This window comes from Acartia tonsa, chromosome 6 (assembly GCF_053477335.1).
Source record: "Acartia tonsa isolate MP-2025a chromosome 6, ASM5347733v1, whole genome shotgun sequence".
NCBI classification, from domain to species: Eukaryota; Metazoa; Arthropoda; class Copepoda; order Calanoida; family Acartiidae; genus Acartia; species Acartia tonsa.
This window is the reverse complement of record NC_137265.1, coordinates 32,670,069-32,695,423: the sequence shown is the minus strand read 5'-3', so window position 1 is coordinate 32,695,423 and position 25,355 is coordinate 32,670,069. Positions and strand designations below refer to the sequence as shown.

Sequence of the window (25,355 nt, the reverse complement as noted above, 5' to 3'; positions counted from 1 at the left end):
CTTCTGTAATTGCTGCGCTAAAGATGACCTCATAGTTCTATTATTAATCTTTTTGTGCATATTTTTAGGAGTTTTGCATATCAGTATTGCAAGCACAAGTACATCAAGAAGAACTGTTGTGAATCACATAAAACCTACTGTTCTGGTTCTACCCACGGATAACGAAACAACTAAACATATAGAGTAGCCCCGCTACTTTCTTTTTAAAATCATCAAAACATCATGTGTAAAATTCATGTGCCTTTATTTACAGTTTTTTTTACAAATTCTAAGATGCCAGCTTTAATTTGTTATAATATTAATATTAATTATAGAGTAGCTATGCTACCAATATAACAGTGATTCTAAGCAGCTTTATTCCCATTTTCCTGTTCATCAGTTGCGGATTTTTGTCCAAAAAGTCAAAGACGAAATTTATTCCCTCCACCCCCATATTAATAAATAAGCCTGTGGTTTATTAAATCTAATTATCTAACCCCCCTATAAATATAATTCAAAGACATTCCTAAACACAATGAAATATCCATGTTATGGTAAAAAATAACCCCCCAAAGTTAAAAAGACTTTCCAAAAAATAAGTAACTAATCTAGTCTCTAAAAAGTTGCTTTAAAGTTACTAGTCCTACAGGGTCTTTTTAATTAGAATACCCAAATTATGAAGATCCTGTATATACAGTTTGGCATTACACACATACAAACAAGTGAACAAATATAAATTAGTAAAAGACATTATTAAGAAAGAAAAAAATAAAAATTGTGGTGATTATTTACAGATATTAATAAAATTATAAGTTCGCTCATTTTTTTGTTGATTTGACTTTAGTAAAAAAAAATTAAATCGCTTTTTTTTTATAAATTTTTGTTTCGGCACTTGTTTTCATTCATAATCAAACTTTTACATGTTTTTTATATAATTTTTTAATGAGCGATACTTTTTTGAGGCGAATCCTATTTAGTACATTTTTGTATAGTATTTTATATGTTAATGATACATTTATTTGTTTATTAGTCAGTTTTGTAAAAAAAAAAATGAAAAGCTTTTTTTAATGAATTTTTTGTTGATATAAATTTTGGATGTCTGTGTGCCAAATAGTCAACTTAATCAGTTTAGACCTCGAAACTAACTATATAGTCATAGATTCTTTTTCTAGTACTATAAAGTTGGTTTCATTCCTCAAACTGTTTCAATTGTTTAAAACGTAAAATTATAAGCTTTTCATATTAATGATTATTTTTATATATGTTGAATAAAATATTTGTTTAAATAATACTTTAATTTTATCCTTGAATTTAAATTAAACTATAATTTCTATAATTGGGGTCTGTGCGTCCGTCCGTACCTAACGTAATAACTGTTAGCTTCTTCCGTTAATCCTAAGAAGAAGAATCACAGATAAGATAATTTACGAAAAACAATATAGTGCAGAACAGAAATATAGGAAACTGTCCTGCCTCCACTTATTTCACCCTTTCATGGCTCAATAAAGCCCTCAAATATCTGTATAATCACATGCTTAGCTTTTTGAGGAACGTTGGCGGGAAAATGCCTGTGTTTTGACATTCTTATATTTTATTGAAATGAATAAATGTATCAACTGCTATTTTATAGTCAAAAATACACTAATTAAAATTAAAAACTAAGATTTAATGTCATTTAGTCACATTTCACTGAAATAAGGGTGAAAAGTAAGAATTAGTGGATATTAATTGTTGTAGTTTTAAGGAAGTAATGTTGTCACAACATCTCGAAAATAATTGTTAGGCCCCCCCCCCCCTTTTGCAAGTTTATGTTTTTTTTAGGGTGTAAAAGGCCTTAAATACACATGTTACTTTCAATTTAAATGTAATAAGTATAGATTTGGATTTAGTGCAAAAAGCATAATTTTATAGAAAGACATATTATAAACTTACCCCTTTTTCCCGTTTTTTTTTTTTTTTACTCATAATGCCACAAAGTGGTTATTGATTGTTTTTAGTTGAAAAAGTAATTTTACCTAGTATTCTATCTCTAAAGTAAATGTAAAGTTACATATACTGGCATATCTTTCTTTTTCAATATCACATAATCAAGACCACAAAATATGTAAGGTACATAAATTATATATACATTAGGGTTTCCCAAAAAGAATTATTTTATCACACTATTGTAAACCGTGTCATTAGTCAATACAAGACCACTAGTACCTTTAAAAATGTTCTAAGACTTTTGAATCAGGAACGGAAGTCCGTCTCGCTCCTAGTCTAAGAAATAACTGAAAAATAACCATTTTTAGGGGTTTTTGAGAATTAGCCCTTTTCAGAAGTTTTTCAATTACACTAATCATGTTTGCCTGATTTTTTACTGCTTTTTCTTTTATCAGTTATCTTTGCATGTTATTGGGTCGGCCTTGGGCTGGTTTCAATAGCTATTAGCTATCTCCGGCTCTTTTTGTTATGATAATAAAAGTGTAGGTATTTGTATTATTCTGTACACTTACCCATAAATAAAGATAGTGATACATTAATCTACAATGTATAGTGAGGTTTATGAATTAACTTTCGTATTATCTAGTGGCTATTTATATCTGTTTATAATACATAGCAAAAATGTCCGGACAAAAATATTATAGTGGTATTGGTTTTAGACTATTTTCCCAAAATGGAAAAACCGCAAAAAAATATTATAGTGGTATTGGTTTTAGACTATTTTCCCAAAAAGGATTGTAACTTTTCCAGTAAGGCTTCAAACCCTATTAATATCAGCTGAATTAGGACAGGTTCTGAGCTATACTGCTACATCATTTTCGTATCATAATAAAGACAATTTTCTAAAAAAAATAAATGAAAACCAAAACATTTTAAAAACATATAATTTCTGAACAAACATAAATAAAAATGACAAAACACAAACCGCTTAAGTACAGCAGAATCCACTGATAACTGCTGTTGTTTACAATGATGATATTCTAGTATATTTATCATGTATATCACTACAAGAGTGGAAATATTCAGGGAGGGAGGGAACATTTATCATTCTCAAAGTTCCTAAACACGTTCTCTTTTTAGTTGGCATAAAAACTTTTGGGGGCCTGTATTAAATCTGGATTGGGTTGAACAACCAGAATTGTCTACAATGGGATAGTTTTGTTTATCATAATTGGAAATTTATATCAATTTATCGTTCATTGTCATATACCTTAGGTTTCCTGTAATATTCATATGAATGTCATGTATCAAGAAGATAGGAATAAGACAATGAAGAAAAAAACAGAAGTGGTGCTATGCTATATATGTCCATGTCTGTTCTTCTGTATACATATATCAACTTAGTCAAACTCTCCCCCTCCCTCTCTATCTATCTATTTCAGTATATGTTCTTATCTATGGTTTATCATATCAAACGGCTTCGCTACTATTAGACTTAATCGTCCTTGTAATAGCCAAAATAAATATTTCCAATAATAATTATATTCAGACATATGTACTCTCCTTATAGTCCTGCTATCAAGTGATCGGTTAGAAGTGAAAAGTTGGGGAGGGGTGGGAGATTCTTTATTTCTTTAAGAATACTGAAGGGGGGGGGGGGGTACCCTGTCATATTATTGTGCTTTTATTATATCAACTATGGTAATTATGTCATCAACGAAATGACAGGTAGATGGTATGTCAGTCATAACCCCTTTTATCAAATGCAATTTAGTAGACATTCATAGTGTTTTTTGGCATAACTTTGGTATTATGTTAACAAAGACCTCTTCCTTTTATTCAATCGAAATTGTATGCAGACAAAATGTTTTTAGATTAACAGGGAAGTGAGAGATTGTTTATATCTCTGAGAATAGGTAAGATGTTTTTTTATTTTATCACTATAGGATCAAATAATTATTTCTTATGCAAAATGTATTATTGGTTCCTTTCTCTCAAAAATACATTTCGCCTATCGAGATCTGACGCACACCTAAAATCATTTTTAAAATGAATTATAAAACTAAACTTGTCTCGCCTCCCCTACAATTAATTATACAAATAAATGGGGGGTTGGAGGGGTTCTGTGATTAGAGTAAAACACTAGAGGGAGAAAGGGTTAAATAACTGTAGTTCCACATCGCAACCGCTTTGTGGAACCTTTCTATTGGGTCATTGAAAATCAACCATTGGTGTCGCTTATACTATTACAACCAAGTAGCAGAAAATGATTTAGAAGCAGACGAAAGAGGTCTTTGAAAGAGGAATTAAGGAAGTAGTTGTCTGTATATACATCTATACTATAGATCTGTTGTTCTGTGCTCGACAAGGCATCTCAAAAAAAAAATTTGTTTTGCACACTAATAATTCAATATAGGGTTAAAGAACAGTATATTGACCTGTAAAATTATCATGTAAGCAATAGAATTTGCAATCCAGCTGTTATAAGATATTGATTAACACATATACCACCATGACATCCCCCAATTTTATCCATTATTATACCAATGTGAATAATATAGTTACAAGAATATTTCTGGGCTTTTATCTTTGGCATAAAAACAATTGATTCTCATCTTTCCAATATATTAGAATATTTACCAGAAAATCAGTGTCTCTTTAATAACAACTCTCATAATATGTATGTCACAGCCACTAGCTTCAAGATTTTTTTTCTCTCCAATATTGGTTGGGAATAATTCCCAATAATCCATATAACAAAGTAACGTGTTGTCTATTTGTCTGTCTGTGTGTACCGAAGGATCTCTCTAACCTCTGAACCAATCGGGTTCTTCTTTGCAGGGTAGCTTCTCATAGGTCCCGGGAAGGTTTATAACTTATTTTGGGGGAGAGTACCACTGAGACTTAAACGCAACATAAACAAATCTCAAATTAGATATTTGAATAAAAAAAACATTTACAGTGCTACTAGAGGCCTCTATGAGCGTAGCCGCTAGTTGTTAGGACAGAATATATATTAGCTTAGTCAATTTTTTGAGATAGGAGATTTCTGAACCTCCAACTAAATAGCAGAGAGGGAAGGGACATTGGGCATTTATTTTACTAGTGTCCAAAGTTTTATTATTCTTGGGTTTGGGGACTTTTATCAAATTTTAATTTGTTGGTTTATTAAGTTAGGCGTCCAATCTATAAAATCAATTCATCGCCCATTGTCTTATCTCTTTAGATCCCTGCCAAAAAGACAAAATCAAGGGTAGCAAGTACGGGTATTGGTTAGAAAATAAGCTTCATCGGGACGGACGGTCATCTTCATTATATTCACATATGTGTATATTATAATCAACCTTTTAAATGTAATGAAAGGTTTCGTGAGTTTTTAGTTTACAAATAAGGGTACAGGAGTCGACTAATCCTTTAATTTTTGCATTATCCTTATACTAAAGTAACAGGATGTCTGTGTGTACCGAAGGATCTCGCTAACCGCTGAACCGATCGGGTTCTCCTTAACAGGGTAGCTTCTCATAAGTCCCGGGAAGGTTTATAACTATTTTGGGGGAGGGTACCACCACCCTCCCAAGAGAAATGACAAAAAAATCGAAATTTTAAAAAAATTAGAGGAGACTTCAACGTCAAATAAAGAGGTATCGTCATAAAAATTAACTTTAACAAACAAAAACATTTAAAGTGCCACTAGAGGCCTCTAGGGGCGTAGCCGCTAGTACTTTAAATATAGGGTTAAAAGTTGACTTCTATATCTGCTTTGTCAGGCCCATGACCTCATTAGCAAGAGCAAGGAAAATTTCGTTACCTGTAGCCAGACAAAACTTTTAAGGTTCGCAAGAGAAGGGTCATCAAATAAAAGGGTTGGTTTTATTTTAGAAATTACAAGTTAACCAAAAGCGACAATGGCATATAATTTATGGACGTTTCCGATGCTGTGACAATTACAGATCTAAGTTATTGTACATGGTAGACACAGGTTAACTAGCAAGTAAAGTGACGAGACCCTAATAGAATAGCTGCAGTACTAAATATTTATATAGGTTCCATTTGACTATTGCTAACTTTTCTTTGATTCAAATGCACACTTTTGAAATCAGTTTCTTTTAATCATTTAATCTTTTTCTGTGCATAATGGAGAAGGCGTAAATGCAAATTTGGACTGGGAAGAGAGGTCGATAGATAACCTTGGAGGGGGGGTTGGAGAAGACGAAAATAATTACCCCTAGACTTATCAATGAAACTAGGGCCAATTAAGGCGATATCTTATTTCAAGAACAATAACAAAGTTCATAAGTAGCATGCAAACATAAGCTAGATAAAACTACTCCTACTGAATGGACAGAATTGTAATAAAGTTCCAGGAAAAAAAAATTCATGACCGCTTTCCAGTAAAAATACATATTTTATACATTTGTTGCAAATCTACAAAGTATGGTAAAAGGACGCAAAGACAAAGGTTCTATACTCCAATGGATGCATTGTTACATAGATCATACACCAGATTTTAAGGTTCTCTAAAATAGTGAACTCTGTAGAAAGGTTTAAAACAAAAATCTCTCCCTCCTACTAATAGATATATAACCAATAAAAACGAGGGGATATTACTACCAAAATAACTAGACTAATTTTTTCCCCGTCATATCATCCACAAATACGTTAAATCCATGTTTTGACTGGACGATCACTGCAAGTCTTAAAGGTAAACAAGACCTTTCTAGTTATCAAAAACAAATTACACCCCTAGGAGGTAATAATCTACTTAAACATAATTATGAAACAGTTCAGATAACAAACATCGTTCTACTTTATATCATAAACAAGAAAATAATTTTCTATTAAATCAAAATTTATTGAATTAAATAACAAAACATAAACTCTATGCAATTTTGATGATAACCAATTAGTGATGGGAATCCGGATCCGGAATCCGAATCCGGAATCCGCCCAATTTTCGGCCAATTTTGGAATCCGAATCCGGATCCGGAATCCGTTTTTTATAGCGGATTCCGGATTCTATATTGGTAGGCTAAAATTACCGTCTTTTTTCTTACAACTCCCTCTGTTTGAAGGCAAAGATCAAAAAAAAAATTTCTACATAACAAATTTTAATAATTACTAATGTGATGTAAATGTTTTAGTTATGCTGGAAGTCAACACTTTAAACAAATCAAGGCTTCAACCAAGTAACAGAGTGATAAATTAACGAAAAAAGCTATCCCTCTGTGACGGACGGCCTTTTAAAATACTGCTAGAATCCGGAATCCGAATCCGGAATCCGCCAAAAATAAGAATCCGGAATCCGCAAGAATCCGTCACTTTTTTTGACGGATTCCTTCAGAATCCGGAATCCGAATCCGGCCCAAAAATTCGACGGATTCCCATCCCTATAACCAATATTCCCTGGCAAGCTCAATTCTTGGATCTGTCCAAATCCTAAAATAGAACAGCGTTTAATTAAACCAAAACAAAATAATTTAAGATCATTATAATAAGATAATTAAATTATATCAGTGTTAAAAGTTTTCATCGCTTTCTTTCAGGTGAACTATGCTTTAATAATAACATCACATTAAAAGTAGATATTCAAAAGAACATAATTAAATGTAATAAACTTACCCATAAGGACGAGTATAGATTAACATATTTCTTGAAAAACCTAAATATTAAAATTTTTAATTCAAATATTTAATGAATAATTTCTAATATAAATTAAATAAATCAGAAATAAAAATGCAATGTTATTGGAATCATCTTTCTTCACAAGAGACAAAATTGTCTCAAGTATTGAAATAATAAGGAGTTGTTTATCATCATATTAATTTCAATTTAGGAGATTATTAAAACTTCCTTACCAAAATATCAAAACAGAACATTCTTCACCTTACAAATTCAAAGCCTGAAAATAATGAAATGTTACTATTGTTAATTAAGAATAATACCTAATGAAGCCTTAGTAATTTGAGTGTTTTGACATGCGATAAATAATTAAAAATTTTGTTTTGTGGTGTGCATGGTATATCTTTCTAGTCACAGCCACAGAGTAGCTCTAGATAAGAATAGGAATATACACTCCTACAGGATAATGTTCAGTCAACTAGATTCACAAGTCTGCAAGCAGTCAAGTAACTCCAGGTCCGAACCCTGTGATATTCTAAGACATTGTGGTAGGGGAAATAAACCATATTGAACATGGTTTCCGTCCACTTGAGGTAGGTTCAAGTAGGTTGGCAGGTTCGAAAACTAGCCTTGTACTAAACCTAACTCATGTCTATTAAACCAAAGAAACTAGACTTAACAAAACATGATAAATTAATAATCTCAATTGAACGAATTTATCATTTAATATTAAATGCTTAAAAGCAAATTTGAATATATACCTAACTTATGTTGTTTGTAGCCATGATTCTCTGAAGTTATCAAAGTTTCTCTTGGTGCCATGAAAACACTTCTTTCTTACAGGCATGCAGAATTCTAAAACATTTAAAACAAATAGAATGAGAAAAAATAAACATTTAATATACTTTAATATAAAATTGTCAGAGCGCTGTGGGATGGTAAATGTTAATCATCACTGCATTTCAGTAGCAGAACTGGTTAATTTTAAATCATCATTAAAAAGAAATTAAGTTAATTATATCACAGGGATAAAAATTTTCTAAATTGCAAGAGTCACAAGCGTGTGAAATAGTATAAATACCTTAAATTACCAAATGAATCAACTTCAATAACCATATTTCTTTAAAACCCTAAATATTAATATTTTTAATTCAAATATTTAATGAATAATTTCAAATATAAAATATATAAATCAGGACCACAAAATGCAATGTTATTGGAATCATATTTCTTCACTAAAGACAAAATTGTCTTCAGTAATGAAATAATAAGGAGTTGTTTATTCATCATATTAATTTCATTTCAAGAGATTATTAAAACTTCCTTACCGTAATATCAGAACAAAACATTCTTCAGCTTACACATTCAAAGCCTGAAAATAATGAAATGTTACTATTGTTAATTAAGAATAATACCTAATGAAGCCTTAGTAATTTGAGTGTTTAGACATGCGATAAATAATTAAAAATTTTGTTTTGTGGTGTGCATGGTATATCTTTCTAGTCACAGCCACAGAGTAGCTCTAGATAAGAATAGGAATATACACTCCTACAGGATAATGTTCAGTCAACTAGATTCACAAGTCCGCAAGCGGCCAAGTGGCTCCAGGTCCGAACCCTGTGATAATCTAAGACATTGTGGTAGGGGAAATAGACCATATTGAACATGGTTTCCGTCCACTTGAGGTAGGTTCAAGTAGGTTGGCAGGTTCGAAAACTAGCCTTGTACTAAACCTAACTCATGTCTATTAAACCAAAGAAACTAGGCTAAACGGAAGACTATAAATTAATATTTCAATTGAACAAATTTATCATTTAATATTAAAAGCTTAAATGTAAATTTGAATATATACCTAACTTAACAAAGTTTCTCTTAGTGCCATGAAACCACTTCTTTCTTACAGGCATGCAGAATTCTAAAACATTTAAATCAAATAAAATGAGAATAATAAATATTTAAGGGGGGGGGGGGGGGGAAAGTTTGTACACTTAAAGGAAATGAAATTCAGTACCAAAGTTTGGGAGGGTCGTATGGGCTTGTTTTTAAAGTTATCAACCTAATTCTTGTTGTAGGCTCTCTTATAGGACTTGATATACACGGAAAACTTTGAAAATTAAATTTCGGTACTTTCCTTCTAGGGGCTTATGACAAAAGACCCCCAAAACACTAAAAATATGAGTTCTGACCTTATTTTTAAAGATATCGACCTGAATTTTTCTTTATAATACTTTTTTAACATACCCGAATCAACGAACCATTACAGATTTCATTTTGAGACTTTCCATCTAGGGGCTTGTGGAGCAAGAGACCCCCAAAACACAAAAATATGAGTACTGGGCTTTTTTTTTGAAAAAATCGACCTGATTTTTTTTATAATACTTTTTTAACATACCCGAATCAACGAACCATTACAGATTTCATTTTGGGACTTTCCTTCTAGGGGCTTGTGGAGCAAGAGACCCCAAAAACACAAAAATGTGAGAACTGGGCTTATTTTTGAAGATATCAACCTGATTTTTTTACATAAAAATAATATTTAAACATAGCCGAATCTACGAACCATTACAGATTTCATTTTGGGACTTTCCTTCTAGGGGCTTGTGGAGCAAGAGACCCCCAAAAATCATAAAAAATATGAGATGTGGGCTTCTTTTTTGAGATAAACTGAGAACTCCATTTATTTTGTGTTGGAGGTGTTTTACCCTACTTTCCCCTATAAGGAAAGTGCCAAAATGAAATTATTAGTGGCTACCTAGTTCAAACATGTGAAAAAAGTTTTCATGAAAAAAATCAGCTCAATATCTCTAAAAATATTTTTTGGGAGTCTTTTGCCCCACTAGCTTCTAGAAGGAAAGTCCCAAAATGAAATCTGTAATGGTTTCTTAGTTCGGTTATGTTAAAAAAAGTGTTCCTAAAAAAATCAGGTTGATATATTTAAAAATAAGGTCAGAACTCATATTCTTAGTGTTTTTGGGGTCTTTTGCTCCACAAGCCCCTAGAAGGAAAGTCCCAAAATGAAATCTGTAATGGTTCGTAGATTCGGTTATGTTAAAATAGTATTTTATATAAAAAAATCATGTTGATATCTTTAAAAATCAGTTTAGAACTCATTTTTAGTGTTTTTGGGGTCTTTTGCTCCTCAAGCCCGTAGAAGGAAAGTCCCAAAATGAAATCTGTAATGGTTCGTAGATTCGGTTATGTTAAAATAGTATTTTTTTATTATATAAAAAACAAGGTTGATATCTTACAGATTTCATTTTGGGACTTTCCTCTTAGGGGCTTTTGGAGCAAGATACCCCCAAAACACAAAAATATGAGTACTGGGCTTATTTTTGAAGATATCAACCTGCTTTTTTTATATAAAATAATATTTAAACATAACCGAATCTACGAACCATTACAGATTATATTTTTTGACTTTCCTTCTAGGGGCTTGTGGAGCAAGAGACTCCCAAAAATCATAAAAATATGAGTTGTGGGCTTCTCTTTTAAGATATCAACCTTGTTTTTTATATAATAAAAAAATACTATTTTAACATAACCGAATCTACGAACCATTACAGATTTCATTTTGGGACTTTCCTTCTAGGGGCTTGTGGAGCAAAAGACCCCAAAAACACTAAGAATATGAGTTCTGACCTTATTTTTAAATATATCAACCTGATTTTTTTAGGAACACTTTTTTTAACATAACCGAACTAAGAAACCATTACAGATTTCATTTTGGGACTTTCCTTCTAGAAGCTAGTGGGGCAAAAGACTCCCAAAAAATATTTTTAGAGATATTGAGCTGATTTTTTTCATGAAAACTTTTTTCACATGTTTGAACTAGGTAGCCACTAATAATTTCATTTTGGCACTTTCCTTATAGGGGAAAGTAGGGTAAAACACCTCCAACACAAAATAAATGGAGTTCTCAGTTTATCTCAAAAAAGAAGCCCACATCTCATATTTTTTATGATTTTTGGGGGTCTCTTGCTCCACAAGCCCCTAGAAGGAAAGTCCCAAAATGAAATCTGTAATGGTTCGTAGATTCGGCTATGTTTAAATATTATTTATATGTAAAAAAATCAGGTCGATATCTTCAAAAATAAGCCCAGTACTCATATTTTTGTGTTTTGGGGGTCTCTTGCTCCACAAGCCCCTAGAAGGAAAGTCCCAAAATGAAATCTGTTATGGTTCGTTGATTCGGGTATGTTAAAAAAGTATTATAAAGAAAAAATCAGGTCGATATCTTTAAAAATAAGGTCAGAACTCATATTTTTAGTGTTTTGGTGGGGGGGGGGGGTCTTTTGCTCCACAAGCCCCTAGAAGGAAAGTACCGAAATTCAATTTTCAAAATTTTACGTGTATATCAAGTCATATAAGAAAGCCTACAAAAAGAATTAGGTTGATAACTTTAAAAACAAACCCATACGACCCTCCCAAACTTTGGTACTGAATTTCATTTCCTATAAGTGTACAAACTTCCCCCCCCCCCCTTAATTTACTTAAAAATAAATAATTTCAGAGCACTGTGGGATGGTAAATATTATAATCACTACATTTCAGTAGCAGAACTGGTTAATTTTAAATCATCATTTATAAAAAATTAAGTTAATTATTTCACAGGGGTAAATATTTTCTAAATTGCATGAAAGTCACAAGCGTGTGAAATAGTTAATATACCTTAAATTACCAAATAAATCAACTTCAATAACCATATTTCTTTAAAACCCTAAATATCAATTTTTTTAAATTCAAATATTTGATGAATAATTTCAAATATAAATTAAATAAATCAGGACCACAAAATGCAATGTTATTGGAATCATCTTTCTTCACTGAAGACAAAATTGTCTCAAGTAATACAATAATAAGGAGTTGTTTATCATCATATTAATTTCATTTTAGGAGATTATTAAAACTTCCTTACCATAATATCAAAGCAAAACATTCTTCACCTTACAAATTCAAAGCCTAAAATAATAAAAAATTACCATTGTTAATTAAGAATAATACCTATTGGAGCCTGAGTAATTGGAATGTTTTGACATGTGATATATAATTAAAATTTTGTTTTGTGGTGTGCATGGTAAATCTTTCTAGTCACAGCCACAGAGTAGCTCTAGATAAGAATAGGAATATACACCCCTACAGGATAATGTTCAGTCAACTAGATTCACAAGTCCGCAGGCGGTCAAGTAACTCCAGGTCCGAACCCTGTGATAATCTAAGACATTGTGGTAGGGGAAATAGACCATATTGAACATGGTTTCCGTCCACTTGAGTTAGGTTCAAGTAGGTTGGCAGGTTCGAAAACTAGCCTAGTACTAAACCTAACTCATGTCCAAAAAAAACCAAGATTCTGAGTTAACTAAAAAATAAATTAATTTAAATCTCTAATACCTGAATATACCCAGTGATACAGCTTTTCGTACAGGCATACAGAAATCCTAAATATATCAAGTCAATAGAATGAAAATAATAAACATTTAATATACTTGAAAATAAATAATTTCAGAGCGCTGTGGGATGGTAAATGTTATTCATCACTGCATTTCAGTAGCAGAACTGGTAAATTTTAAATCATCATTTTAAGACAAATATTCGGTTAAAACATTATACAGGGGTGAATTTTATGCAATTTGCATTGAAGTTTCAATCGTGTAAAATAAAAAAAAACGGAATTTACCATATGAAGAATTTGGATTGTTCATGTTCAGTTCAAACTTATCAGATCTCTCTGAAAAATAGATAGATATGCAAGTACGGATTTAATAAATTGCGCGATTATTTTATTTTTAAATTGAAGATTTCAGAAAAGCCTAAGCACAAGTTGCTATCATAATTATCAAGCAAGGGTATATTATCATCATTAACTTAAGTTTTGAGTTTTTTTTCCCTTCTAAACTCTAACATTTCAAACATTTTTCATATAGAACTAAGGTGAAACCAAACAAACCTAGTAAATTCACCAAAAAAATACTCAAATTCACTGCTGGAAAGTGCTCAATATTACTAACTCTCATTCGTGCCCCTTTAGTTTTAACTTATTTACTCTGAATATTTTAAATTTATATCAAGTACCTTAAATGCAAACATTTCTACAAACTCAGTTCCAGTGAGATTTTACTAAAAAGATAAAAACAATAAGTCAGATGATAAAGAATGATTTAATCTTAAAATATCTAATTAAGATCAGGCTCATATCCGCATTTTAATTTTTTATTGACACCTCAATGTTAAAAGTTCATCAATTTTAAAAGTTTCAAAAAGTTTTAGAATTAGTAAAATCTTACTTTATTAGAAGGATATTCCAAATTGATGCATATCTAAAATTATCAAGAAACCTTAAAAATAAAATATTACAATTAAAAATCTTAATAATTCTCTTTTAATTGTACATAGAGTATAAAATTAATAATTCAGCATAAAGAATTATTTTCATATAGATCAACGAGTGTGTAACAAAATTCAACAGCATAAGATATAATATTGATACTAACAAATTGTTAGAGCAGTGAATTTCCTATAGACTTATTTTAATTGCCATATGGTTATAAAAAAACTATCGAAATGCTCCTTAATTATAAAAAAATAAACAAACCTTTGATATTTGTTCAGCAATAAGATTGTAATACAAATCATTCAGCCTGAACAAAAATACTAAATTAGAGATGGACCAGTTTTTATTTGTATTCTAAATCTAACGAACTTTATCAGTATAGCGTATACTTTTAATGCCAGTCAACAGTTATAATTCTGAGAGGGCAAGTGAATCATCATTCAAATAAAGTACTTAAAGCAGTTGTAGCGCAACAATGTCCAAACTAAAAATATCAATCTTAAACCGCATTTTAAATCGGGGCGGATTGCGTATCAATTTTTATGACTTTTGTACCACTTAATATAAAGTTTAAAAATGTACTAAGCTTTATTTCAATAGATCTTTCAGGTAGATAAATAAAATTCATACCTATGCTTCACAGAATCGACGACACTAGCAATGTAGAATGGAAACACTTTCTAAACAAAAAAAAATATAAAATTAGATGCAAATATTTCGATAAAATTAAGACAAAACTTATTTTGTTCAGAATTAACAGCCAGTTGTATTTTCATAAGAAATCAAACGGTAATTCCAATTATTCATCATAATAAACCATCAAAAGATGGTAAAAGCCTCCATAAACCTTGAGACATAAAAAAAAGCTTTAAGTAGCTATGTTATTCATATTTCAAACTTACCCTTTGATCAATGAAAGTAGGCCTTTACAGTCCTGAAATATACAAATATTAGATTGAGAATGGAAAATAATTTCAAAATAAATCTTAAACTTAATCATAACAGCTGATCTCATCAATTTATAATTCTGTCCGCCCATCGCTGTGAAATTAATCATTTTTTATAGAATATATTCGTTCATGTATATAATGTACCTTATTAGATTTTATTATTCATATCCAGCTTGTTTCAGTTTCAGTCTCTAAATAACATTATATTAAGTAAACATGTTCTGGAGCGAACAATTTAAAGATATTACTAACTAAAGATCAGCAAATCCAATCATCAAATGATTCAGTCTGGGGCGGTACGTTAATCATCATATTATATAATAAAACGATCCTAATATTTTTAAAAGTAATATTAATACCTTTCAGTTTCAATAAAAACAGTTTCTTCTAACACAGCAAAAAATCTAAATATTAATAGAGATTTAAATTCATTTTGGATAGAACCTTAAGATTTTAATACTAAAAAATCTTCAGAAAGTTAGGTTTAGAATAATGCTATCAGCAGTTTTGGACTCAGTAGACCGTCGTGATTTTTTTCATCATTTTATTTTCCGTATCGTATTTCCGCAGATATTAATTTTAAAAAAAAAATATTTTGCTGCCCCAGATAAGCTTGACTGACAAATGTTATGATTTTCATTTGATTGTTAGTGGAAAATTGTGTGATACGATGAATAATTTAAATTAAAAAAATCTTACCTTTAAAAGTAACTAATAAGCATCAAATCATGACACCGTATGAGAATCCTATAAGAATTACAATAATATAGAGAAGGAAAAAGTACTTTTATCAAAATGAATATTTTTTATTTTTCAGACGGCACATTTGTGCAGTTTTATCCTATTCCAGTGGGTTCCGCTTTTTCAAGCGCTGGATCATATCAATAAGTTTCATCATAAACAATATCAAAGTAGACAACATCCATAAATAGCGAAGCATATACAACTTAATGACGCAAGGAGTTATCAAGTAGATATTCAGGAGTCATAACTGACGTAACACGAAAAATCTGTGATAAGGAGTAATTCAATCAAAATAATATCCATATTGTTGTAGAAAGCAACAAAACACAAAAAAACCACTTCCTTCCAATTACGTTACAGACATACAAAGTAAATTGTCGAGTTAGCAGATCACTACATGTACAAAATATGATTTACCTATTTTATCAAAAGAACAGTATTTCTCAATAACAAGAAAACGCCTAAAAAAACAAAATCTAAAACCGCAATAATATAATGTAGTATAATATTTAAAAGTATTTATATAATCAGGTATAGCCATAATTTCGCACCTATGAAACAAGTAACAGAACGTTCCTAGATCATATCGACCTCGTCAGATAATGCTCATCATATTAGGTCAATAGGATTCTTCACTTAAAATATTTTACCTGTAAATCCAACTGTCTACTAAAGCTCCATGCATAAAACAAGATCTAAAAAAAATAAAAGTTTGTTAGAAGGATTAATACAAATTCTTACAGAACATCAATATATTTGTATCAGTGCCTAATGGCGCAAAGTCAAATCATCTTTCTTCGTTAGGTGTCCTAAGTTTAACATCATTTAAAAAGTTTTAGTAAAAATTAAATCTTATTACCTTGAACAGACAGAAAAAGTATTTACGCAGAATTGTCAACATGTACATACACCTAAAAATTAACAGTTTGCAATAACTATAAAAAAAACAAGCTATAAAGTTATGCATTTATATTAATCAGTGCCTTCTGGCGCAAAGTCAAATCATCTTTCTTCGTTAGGTGTCCTAAGTTTAACATCATTTTAAAAAGTTTTATTAAACCTTAAATTTTAAAGTACCTTGAACAGACAGAAAAAGTATTCCCAGAAATGTCAACATGTACATACACCTAAAAATTAACAGTTTGCAATAACTATAAATAAAACAAGCTATAAAGTTATGCATTTATATTAATCAGTGCCTTCTGGCGCAAAGTCAAATCATCTTTCTTCGTTAGGTGTCCTAAGTTAAACATCATTTATTTATACATTATTGAAATATCAAAATATGAGAACATTAACAGACATAAATTCTCGCAAGACAATTACCTTGAGTCATAATCAGATCCACAATTGCAAAAGCATCAATTCCTAAAACAAAACCTTATTTATTACAGAAAATCTACAGAAATACAGTTATTTAAAATAGTTATGTCAGAAAGAATTTTTCCCCATGTTTATGTAAGCCAGGGATAACTAGTATAATCACATCATTGAGATAATAATAAATCTTAGCTAAAAGAAAACTTCTTACCGCAATTTTACTGGATGCCTTTCTTTTCAACTGTGTTGTAGAACCGCCTCTGAAAAAACGGCTGTCCTAAAAACAAGAAAAACTATAATATTTTCAAGTCTATTTTGACTAGAAGGTTATAAAAGTTCAATTTGAGAAAACACTTAAAAGGGTTTCCAAATTATAAAAATTAAACATGAAGTTTAAAAAAGGTATAAAATCTTTTTCCAGGTATTTTTATTATTTTTTAAATACGCCCGCCCCGGTCAAATATAGTAGCTCCGGTTCAACAACGCCGCTTTTCAAAAAGGCAGAACAAGTCAAAATTTGCTTTATCGCATCAGAATTTTAATGGACTGACATCGATCTAGAGAGTAGCATTGATATTTAAGTTTACATACAAGAAAACTGAAATGACGAAAAATTCCATATTTTACATCTAAACATGGAAAGGAATTGAAAAATGGGGGAAAAGAATTTCGACAAGTTACACAATGGCTTAAAACATAAGTGTTCGCTCTACATTACGGCATATTTCACGCGACGAACATGGAAAGTCCATCAGAAATAGCAAGCTTTGCAGTGCATCAAGTATATTAAGTAGCGTGGCTACCCGATACAACTTATTAATCTACGTCCTGGCATACCTGAACCGGCACTGACACCTGCAGAATAAATCCTGAGACATCTACGGATAGGCACGTTACCTCGACGTTATACATAGAATTTTTGTTTAATAGCTAAAATTAAGTCTTATTATAAAATTTTTAAATATCCTACCTATTACAAATAGATAATAAAATTCTGATGTTGAAATACACCATCTTCAAAACCTAAGTAAAGAAAATAAACATTATTTTTTTTGTAATAAATAGTTATGAAAGTCTAGGCTTCATTTATTTTATCAGTATCCGATATTCTCCACATACTATTAACTAATCTTTCTATAATGGGTGAAAGAATTAGAAAACTTAAGACGAACGAGACTCTACTTTATGTAGCATCATTTAAAAGGAATTTTGGACCATGGAAAGAATACAAAGTAGCGGGTTAAATAAACTTTTCAAAGTAGCTTTTCTCCCATTTCTAGCCCCTGCGGGGAAATCATTAACATTTACCTAACTTAATGACCTAGCAAAAGCTACTGTGAAAATACGAGGAAACCCGCCACTCAGTTTCCTTTCAAAGGTCCGGAATTTTTTGTTATAATAGTGATAACATACCAGTTTCAAAGATAAGGAATTGCGAAATAACAGTAACCAACAATCTAAAAAGAAACAAAGTTAGATAAAATATTAAGAAAGAGTCTGCAATTTCCGGGATCTTAATGTTCAGAAGGAATGCAGCAGTTAGTTGTCGATCATGATAATCAGACGGTAATTCCATAACTCATCATATTAAGAAATAAGGACACTGTAGTCAGATTGACTGAGAGTAAGGAAATTTAGCTTCCAAGTAAATACCCAAGGAAAATTATTTAATACGATGCTTTAAGTATACATACTTTTTCAAAATGGCAGAGAAACTGTTCTAATCCTGCAGATAATAATCATTAAGATATATTTTTTATTACCTTGAACTCTTATGTGTTAAGGGCAAATCAAGAACAGTTCTACAATCCTAAAACAGTATACCTAATGAATGTTTACAAAAATATCAACAAAAATTTAAGACTTTATTAGAAATCATCGCTGCTAGTCTCATCAATAAGATTATGATCGCCCGTCGCAGGTAAAATAATATTTTAAATTCAGATTTATTTAAATTCAGTGAACTATATTTTAGCTTCAGTTGTAATATGTTAAGGGCAAATCAAGAACAGTTCTACAATCCTAAAACAGTATACCTAATAAATATTTACAAAAATATAAACAAAAATTTAAGATTTTGTTAGAAATCATCGCTGCTAATCTCATCAATAAGATTATGATCGCCCGTCGCAGATAGAATAATCATTTAATATTTAATGTTTTACTATAAAGTAGAAGATGCCAACCTTCGATAAAAATAAGCCATTTCAGATCACCAAATTGAGAAAAAAATCTTGAATTACCTTAGAAAAGTACCTTTCTCAAACTCTCGTTAACTAGAAAGTCTCGCCGCTACTTTTCAACAATCTAATAAGATAAAAAAAATTTAAACTCTTGCATTTACAGTTAATAATTTGTGATAAATTAAGTTAAGATCAGTGTAGGTTATTTACATCTCAGTTAGATCATTGAATCTAACTATTCAAGCAGTACAAGGAAAATATTGAACATCATTTCCATGTATATACCACCAGTTTTAAAATACGAAACTTCTTAATTTGAGTTATATATCAATATCACATCGTATCATAGACGGATTCCACGGATTAGGATTAATTCCGGGTTTCTAAACCCTGGAGACCGAAGGATATTTCATTTAAAAATTTGCTATAATACCTTACGATACATGGTTATTAAGTATAACTGAAAGCTGGTTCTATTCCAGCGGATATTAATAGATTTTGAAGCCTGGAAAAATAAGTACCTGTAAAAAAAAGACTAAACATTTTTAACCAGAAAAGAATTTGACCAATCTAAAACAAAAGCCAAATTTTTATCACAGCTTTTTACAACAAATTAAAATTTGCGAAGATTATTTATCAGATAGGGGCGAAAGACTAATTTCAATTGTTATCATCAAAATTAATTATGATTAAGTTAAATCATCAGTTTGGATTTAAAAGATAAGAACTAAATTATAAAAATACATACCTTTAAAGTTAGCTCAGTAGTTGCAGTCTATTACCAGATGAAGGAGGAAATCCTGATTTATTTACATTATTTTACTTCTTATAGCAAAAGTTTAGATAAAAATGGATAAGTAATAATTTTGATCAGAAGTTCTTAGTTTTGTTTTCATTAGATTCGAAAGTTTAACAGGCATTGGTCATCATATCAAGTTCTTCAAAATAAATGGATGTTGCATTACCTTACATTAATGGCAGTAATAGTAGGCAAGTTACAATATTCTTACAACTCCTAAAATAGCACTAATATGACTGAGAGCAATCTTTTTTTTACTTTCTTGGATATTTACCATCTCAGATAAAAGTTGGATATCATAATTTTTCATAGACTCTAGTTTCAATTTATAATTACATCATTAAAAATTAGTTTTAATTTGAATGAAATGAAGAAATTACCTTTGTATGAAAAAAGCCACCAAAGAGAAAAAATCATCGAACACCTCTAAAAGAATATAAGAATTTGAAATATACCCTCCAAAACAGTTTTATAGAATTTTCATCTTAAATATCAGAATTATATAGAAGCTTCGACATTATATTTCAGATAATGTAGGTAAATCAGAACATCATTTGAAAATATGAAAAGAGGTTCAAGAAAAATTTATACCTAATGAAGCAATGGCGACTGAGTAGCATCGTTTAAAGACCTAAAAAAAAAGTCAATGTAATTTAAGATCAATACAACTATGAAATTTGAATTTAATTAAGTTACCAGCTTTTAATATTTTTCTTTAAAAAATTTTCAGAATCTGTTCAGACATAAACCATCATTTAAACACACATCTCATTGATATATGAAAATTAAATTATATTAACCAAGATCTTACACCAGATACTAGTGTACTATAAAGTGAAACTACATTATCACCCCCCCCCCCCCCAACCTATCACCTATTATAAAAGAATTGACCAATAAGTGATGTTCAAGTTAGCAACTTAATAGTTAGTTATAATCACGTTAATTCCGAATCCATTGATATAGAATAATAAAGAGGGGGACAGGGAGATAAGTCAAGTTCCAGTAAAACAAAGAGTCCATGGATAATAATATATTACCTTAATCAGTTTGTTCGGTAAGCCAGTTTTATGGTTCCATGAAAGCTGAAACAATAATATAATGAAACCTGATAATTTAAAATAACTAACTTTAATATTCTTAACAAATTCAGTAATTTTGAAGAAGAAAGTTTTAATCACTAACTCATAAAGATAGTAGCTTTTTGTCATCATTAAGATATTTTAAAATAAGTTTTATTTGGAAAATTTTATCACCTTCAAGATATTTATTCAGAGAGCCCATTCCTGGCAACTTTTTCTTCCAAGTCTACCTAAAATAAAAATTGACATTAAACTAGAAAAGTATTAAATACAATTGAAAATAAATATCATATGCAATGCATCAGTTAATTTCGAAGTATTGTTATCGTCATTAGACTCCGAGAGAAAGGTTTCAGGTTTGTCATCATATTAATACTAGGAGAGGGCAATAGTAGACAGTATACACCACTTAAAAACAATTTTATTACCTTAAAACTGATAATTTACGAGTAAAACTTCAGCAAGTCTAAAAAAGAAAAGATAAATTACAATGCATCATGATCGCAAACTAAGGAAATCTTAATTTATAAATATTTCAGAAGATTGTTGTCCTCATAAAATAATTCAGAGAAGATAGTAGAATTCTATCATCATAAGGATTAGTTTTCTTTAAAAGCTTTAAAATAAAGCTATGAATAATGGAATAATAGCCCAAATAGAGAAAAGTGTATACCTTTAAGCTTAAGATATGCTAAACCATATTTCTATCTTTACACATCTAATCCTAAATTAAAATTGAATCTAAGCATAATGCTATTTTTGTAAATATAATATTTATGAAATTCCAAAATCAGATTCGAAACTTCTATAGAATCATTGTATTCATAAACACAGATCAAGGTAAAGATTTAATCATCATATACACAAGAGAAACAGATGAATTACCAAATAATTTGCTGGAATCTGAAGAACCGTGGAATACCTTAGGGTACAGCGAATATCCACGTAAAGCAATAACTAGGTAATATCCAAACTGCTACAAAAAAAAAAACTTTTTGTATTACAAGACTTACCTATTGAGGTAGTTAAATCAATTTCATTTAGGACATTGTAACGCCAGATAATCTTAAATAAAATAAACAGGCTAAGTTAAGAAATTAAATTATGGTAGTGTTAAACAATGTCTACTGGAATCAGGTGTGGTTAATGGGTTAAGTCGCATTATTTTTCTAAGACAAGAGGTGACAGAAAATAAATATTTATTCATCATTTAACAAAACAAATAATATTTTTGATTTAAAAAGTTACCTTCTATTTAAAAAGTTACATAGCAGACACCATTCTAAATTAAATAAGTATTGTTATATAAAGAAATTTTAAATTACAGTTTTATAAGGAGTCTGCTAAGTCAGGTTTGGTTTAGGGGTTAAGTCGCATTATTTTTCTAAGACAAGAGGTGACAGAAAATATATTTATTCATCATTTAACAAAACAAATAATATTTGATTTAAAACGTTACCTTCAACTTAAAAAGTTACATTACAGACACCATTCTAAATTAAATAAGTATGGTTATATAAAGAAATAATGAATTACAGTTAAATAAGGAGTCTGCTTAAATCAGGTGTGGTTTAGGGTTAAGTCGCATTATTTTTCTTAGACAAGAGTTGACAGAAAATAAATATTTATTCATAATCTTTAAAATAAATATGTGTAATTAAAATAAAACATCACCTTTTTACTTCATATATCTTTTATCCATGATATGTCCATTTAAACTGAAAATTAAAGAAAGTTAGGAAAATTTCTCCACATTGTTGTTCAATTACTTAAATTTATAAATCAGCTGGCCGTTCTTATTATAATCACAAGAAAATCAGTGATATTTGTGCATTTGAACAATCATCATTTGTAAAATCAAAAGATAAAGAGAAGTAATTTCTACCATTTGGTAGATTTCCTCACTTTCAATAGGTTCCATACTGGTATCCAATCATTCAACTGAAATTAAGATAAAACTTAAAAGAAGTTAAATTAAAAATAATTTTAGAGTTGCTAAAACTAAAATTCTTATTATAGAGTATTATATCTGACTGTAAAATAACTACAATTTCCAAATTAAACTGACAAATTATTGAGCAGAAAGTAATCATAATTTTTGGCAAATAATGAGTTAATCTTTCAAATTTGTAGAATAACCATAAACTCTGCATAAAACAAGATTATACAGAATCAGATAAATAAATATATGCAGTTACTATACCCTGGATTTACAACATATACAGACATGTGTCAATCGGTAATGCAGACAATCACAGGATTATATAGTAAAAAAAAAAGCCTTAAGATTGAAAATTTGACAATAAGCATACCAAAAACAGTCAAACTTCTACACTTAAATAGTTTTACCTCATGTGACATCTTTAATCAATAGTGGAATCAGACTGTCAGAGAAGCAGAATCTGAAAAATTCATACATTGGGAACTTAAAAGGCTAAGTATTCGTTAAAGAATTTCTCCATAAAATATCAGTTCTATCATTAAGTAATCATGATTATTCATTATAGAAAAGCTCTTTATATTAACATCATAAAGCTAGCGAACTAATAAAATTATATAGACAAGGTAATAGTGACCGGTAGGAGGCCTATATAACAAAAGTTACAGCACATCATTTACAAAATTTATTAGAATCTTAAATACCCAAACGAAGGGTAGAATATTTAACTATTTAGGAATATTAAAGCTGACCAAATTAAACTTGAAGACAAAATAGTCTCGACAATTACATTCAATTTTTCAGAAAGGTTTATTCACTATCCTTACAGATAAAAATACTATTAATAATTGTGTTAACATAAACCCAAACATGATATTTGCTTATTAAAGTAACTGATAAAATTTAAAATTTACAATACCGGTATAACTAAAATTTGATTGAAAACACATAATTCCTTGTTGGCTTGATCATATTTGGTAAATCAAATTGAACTAATAATAATTTAGAATATGTAGCGCACATGGCAAGTTACCTTCAGCACGAGGGCATGGGGGACAAATACTTTTACACAATATTTCCCCCATTCAAGTCTATTTTTTTATTGGGGAATTTATCAATTATTAGAATAATATTTAAATTTAAAAAATAAGTTTGAAATACAAAAAAACTTTTATTCTGAAAAAAAATGTATAGAATGCCTTTTAAGTTTTATAAACATTGTTTTTTTAAGGGAAGAAATGTCATAGAAAAGTTTTGCAATTCTAAGAAATATAAGAATGGAATACGACTTTTAGTAATTTATATTTTCCGCGGTCTTAATCGCATTTCAAAACACAGAAAGTGAAAGTTTTATGGAATTTTCCGTTAAAATATCAAAATAAGTATTGTTGTCTAATTATTATTCCACGTAAATTAAACATTTTTCAAAATCTTATTGAAAATTGGGATAAATTTTAATTTTGTAAATTTATATTTTAGTATCAATTAAAACTAGTTTTTGTTTAATTGGAAATTTCCACTTAGTAACACAAGATATACGTAATTCCCCTATTAAAATGACAAGCATTTTATATTAGCCCGTTTTCTTAAACAAGCAGCTAACTGATCTAAAATAGGTGTGGTTAGGTTACTGTACTCAGTTCAGTTACCAATCATAAAGTACGCAAAAGTTTTATAATGGTTTCATAAATAAACTGATGTGGAAAATGCGTCATTTTTAACATAGGTTATAAGCTGTCGCAGTTAACCGATGAAAGGCAGGGTTGCCGTACTAAAATTCATTTAAATTAGCATAAAAGGCCTATTTGTGACAAATGTCGTCTTATAAAAAAAACCTAATACATCTTGGTGTCTATTTTATTAATGGTATAAGTAATGAAAAGATGCAAAGAGTACCTTTAGAAAATGAAGAAAAAGTACAAAGAAGAAATTTTTAATTTAGGTTAAATACATATAATATTAGTATGATAAAACATTTTTTTAAAAATCCCTTGTCAATTAAGATCTTCAAATATAGGCAAATGCTGAATTTTTCAAAATTTATTTTTTTTGGGTGGGGGCTGGGCGCGACCGCAGTCTTTTAATAAGTAATTTTTAATGTTTAGAATTAATTATATTTATTGGATAGCTTTGTTATGGTATGGTTTGTAATGTGAGAAAAAAAAAATTTTCTTCCTTAAAAAAATTTTATTTTTAAATCTACAAAATCATCGTAGCTGTTTGCTAATTTACAAAATTAATGCCACCCTATTTCTTATTTGTTTTTATTTTTTTCTTCTGAAGTACAAATGCCCCGTACGAATTTCGACAGCTGGCTTTGGTTAAGCTGTTTTTATCACCTTCGGTTAAGTCTTAACTGATGTGAACATTGGTTTAGCTTTAACTTATGTTATGACGTCACACATCGGTTATCATGATCAGTTAAATTTACTTCAGTTTGGTCTATGAAACACTTAACAGCACCCTTAACTTATGTCTAAGCTGCT

The 25,355-nt window shown here is 29.9% G+C and overlaps 1 protein-coding gene, 1 long non-coding RNA gene and 4 other non-coding genes across 22 annotated transcripts in view; 1 reads left to right on the top strand and 5 right to left on the bottom strand.

Moving 5' to 3' along the window:
- LOC145322429 (A disintegrin and metalloproteinase with thrombospondin motifs like) overlaps window positions 1-1,268 on the top strand; it is a 241,350-nt gene extending 240,082 nt beyond the window's left edge. Inside the window, exon 26 of the mRNA XM_080164421.1 lies at window positions 69-1,268. Coding sequence (XP_080020547.1) covers window positions 69-162 — 94 coding nt within the window. The 3' untranslated portion in view covers window positions 163-1,268. The remainder of the gene's footprint in view (window positions 1-68) is intronic.
- A 5,556-nt stretch (window positions 1,269-6,824) lies between these two features.
- Window positions 6,825-23,871, bottom strand: LOC145322428 (uncharacterized). 17 transcript variants are annotated; one of them, XR_013880675.1, is made up of 45 exons: window positions 23,789-23,871; window positions 23,280-23,332; window positions 22,816-22,871; window positions 22,605-22,648; window positions 22,390-22,423; window positions 22,179-22,212; window positions 21,944-21,995; window positions 21,604-21,654; window positions 21,359-21,396; window positions 21,105-21,160; window positions 20,889-20,933; window positions 20,440-20,479; window positions 20,229-20,274; window positions 20,015-20,064; window positions 19,798-19,849; window positions 19,571-19,619; window positions 19,110-19,173; window positions 18,630-18,676; window positions 18,280-18,323; window positions 17,837-17,889; window positions 17,078-17,143; window positions 16,873-16,914; window positions 16,624-16,673; window positions 16,406-16,457; window positions 16,197-16,241; window positions 15,964-16,007; window positions 15,502-15,549; window positions 15,162-15,206; window positions 14,947-14,993; window positions 14,755-14,786; window positions 14,483-14,532; window positions 14,114-14,159; window positions 13,806-13,856; window positions 13,594-13,638; window positions 13,199-13,249; window positions 12,913-12,959; window positions 12,468-12,483; window positions 12,193-12,241; window positions 9,377-9,439; window positions 8,853-8,896; window positions 8,606-8,654; window positions 8,286-8,379; window positions 7,761-7,804; window positions 7,525-7,564; window positions 6,828-7,341 (listed from the first exon to the last, which is right to left on the bottom strand). It is a non-coding gene; the product is annotated as an uncharacterized LOC145322428 (long non-coding RNA). The 17 variants fall into 17 exon arrangements; XR_013880666.1 differs by having other exon boundaries at window positions 6,829-7,341; window positions 12,440-12,483; XR_013880669.1 differs by having other exon boundaries at window positions 6,829-7,341; window positions 12,440-12,483; window positions 19,123-19,173.
- Window positions 8,442-8,525, bottom strand: LOC145323511 (small nucleolar RNA snR61/Z1/Z11). The gene has a single exon (XR_013881008.1). It is a non-coding gene; the product is annotated as a small nucleolar RNA snR61/Z1/Z11 (small nucleolar RNA).
- LOC145323512 (small nucleolar RNA snR61/Z1/Z11) lies at window positions 12,028-12,110 on the bottom strand. The gene has a single exon (XR_013881009.1). It is a non-coding gene; the product is annotated as a small nucleolar RNA snR61/Z1/Z11 (small nucleolar RNA).
- Window positions 13,021-13,104, bottom strand: LOC145323510 (small nucleolar RNA snR61/Z1/Z11). The gene has a single exon (XR_013881007.1). It is a non-coding gene; the product is annotated as a small nucleolar RNA snR61/Z1/Z11 (small nucleolar RNA).
- LOC145323507 (small nucleolar RNA SNORD31) lies at window positions 15,055-15,119 on the bottom strand. Its single transcript, XR_013881004.1, has one exon. It is a non-coding gene; the product is annotated as a small nucleolar RNA SNORD31 (small nucleolar RNA).
- Window positions 23,872-25,355: the final 1,484 nt, after the last annotated feature.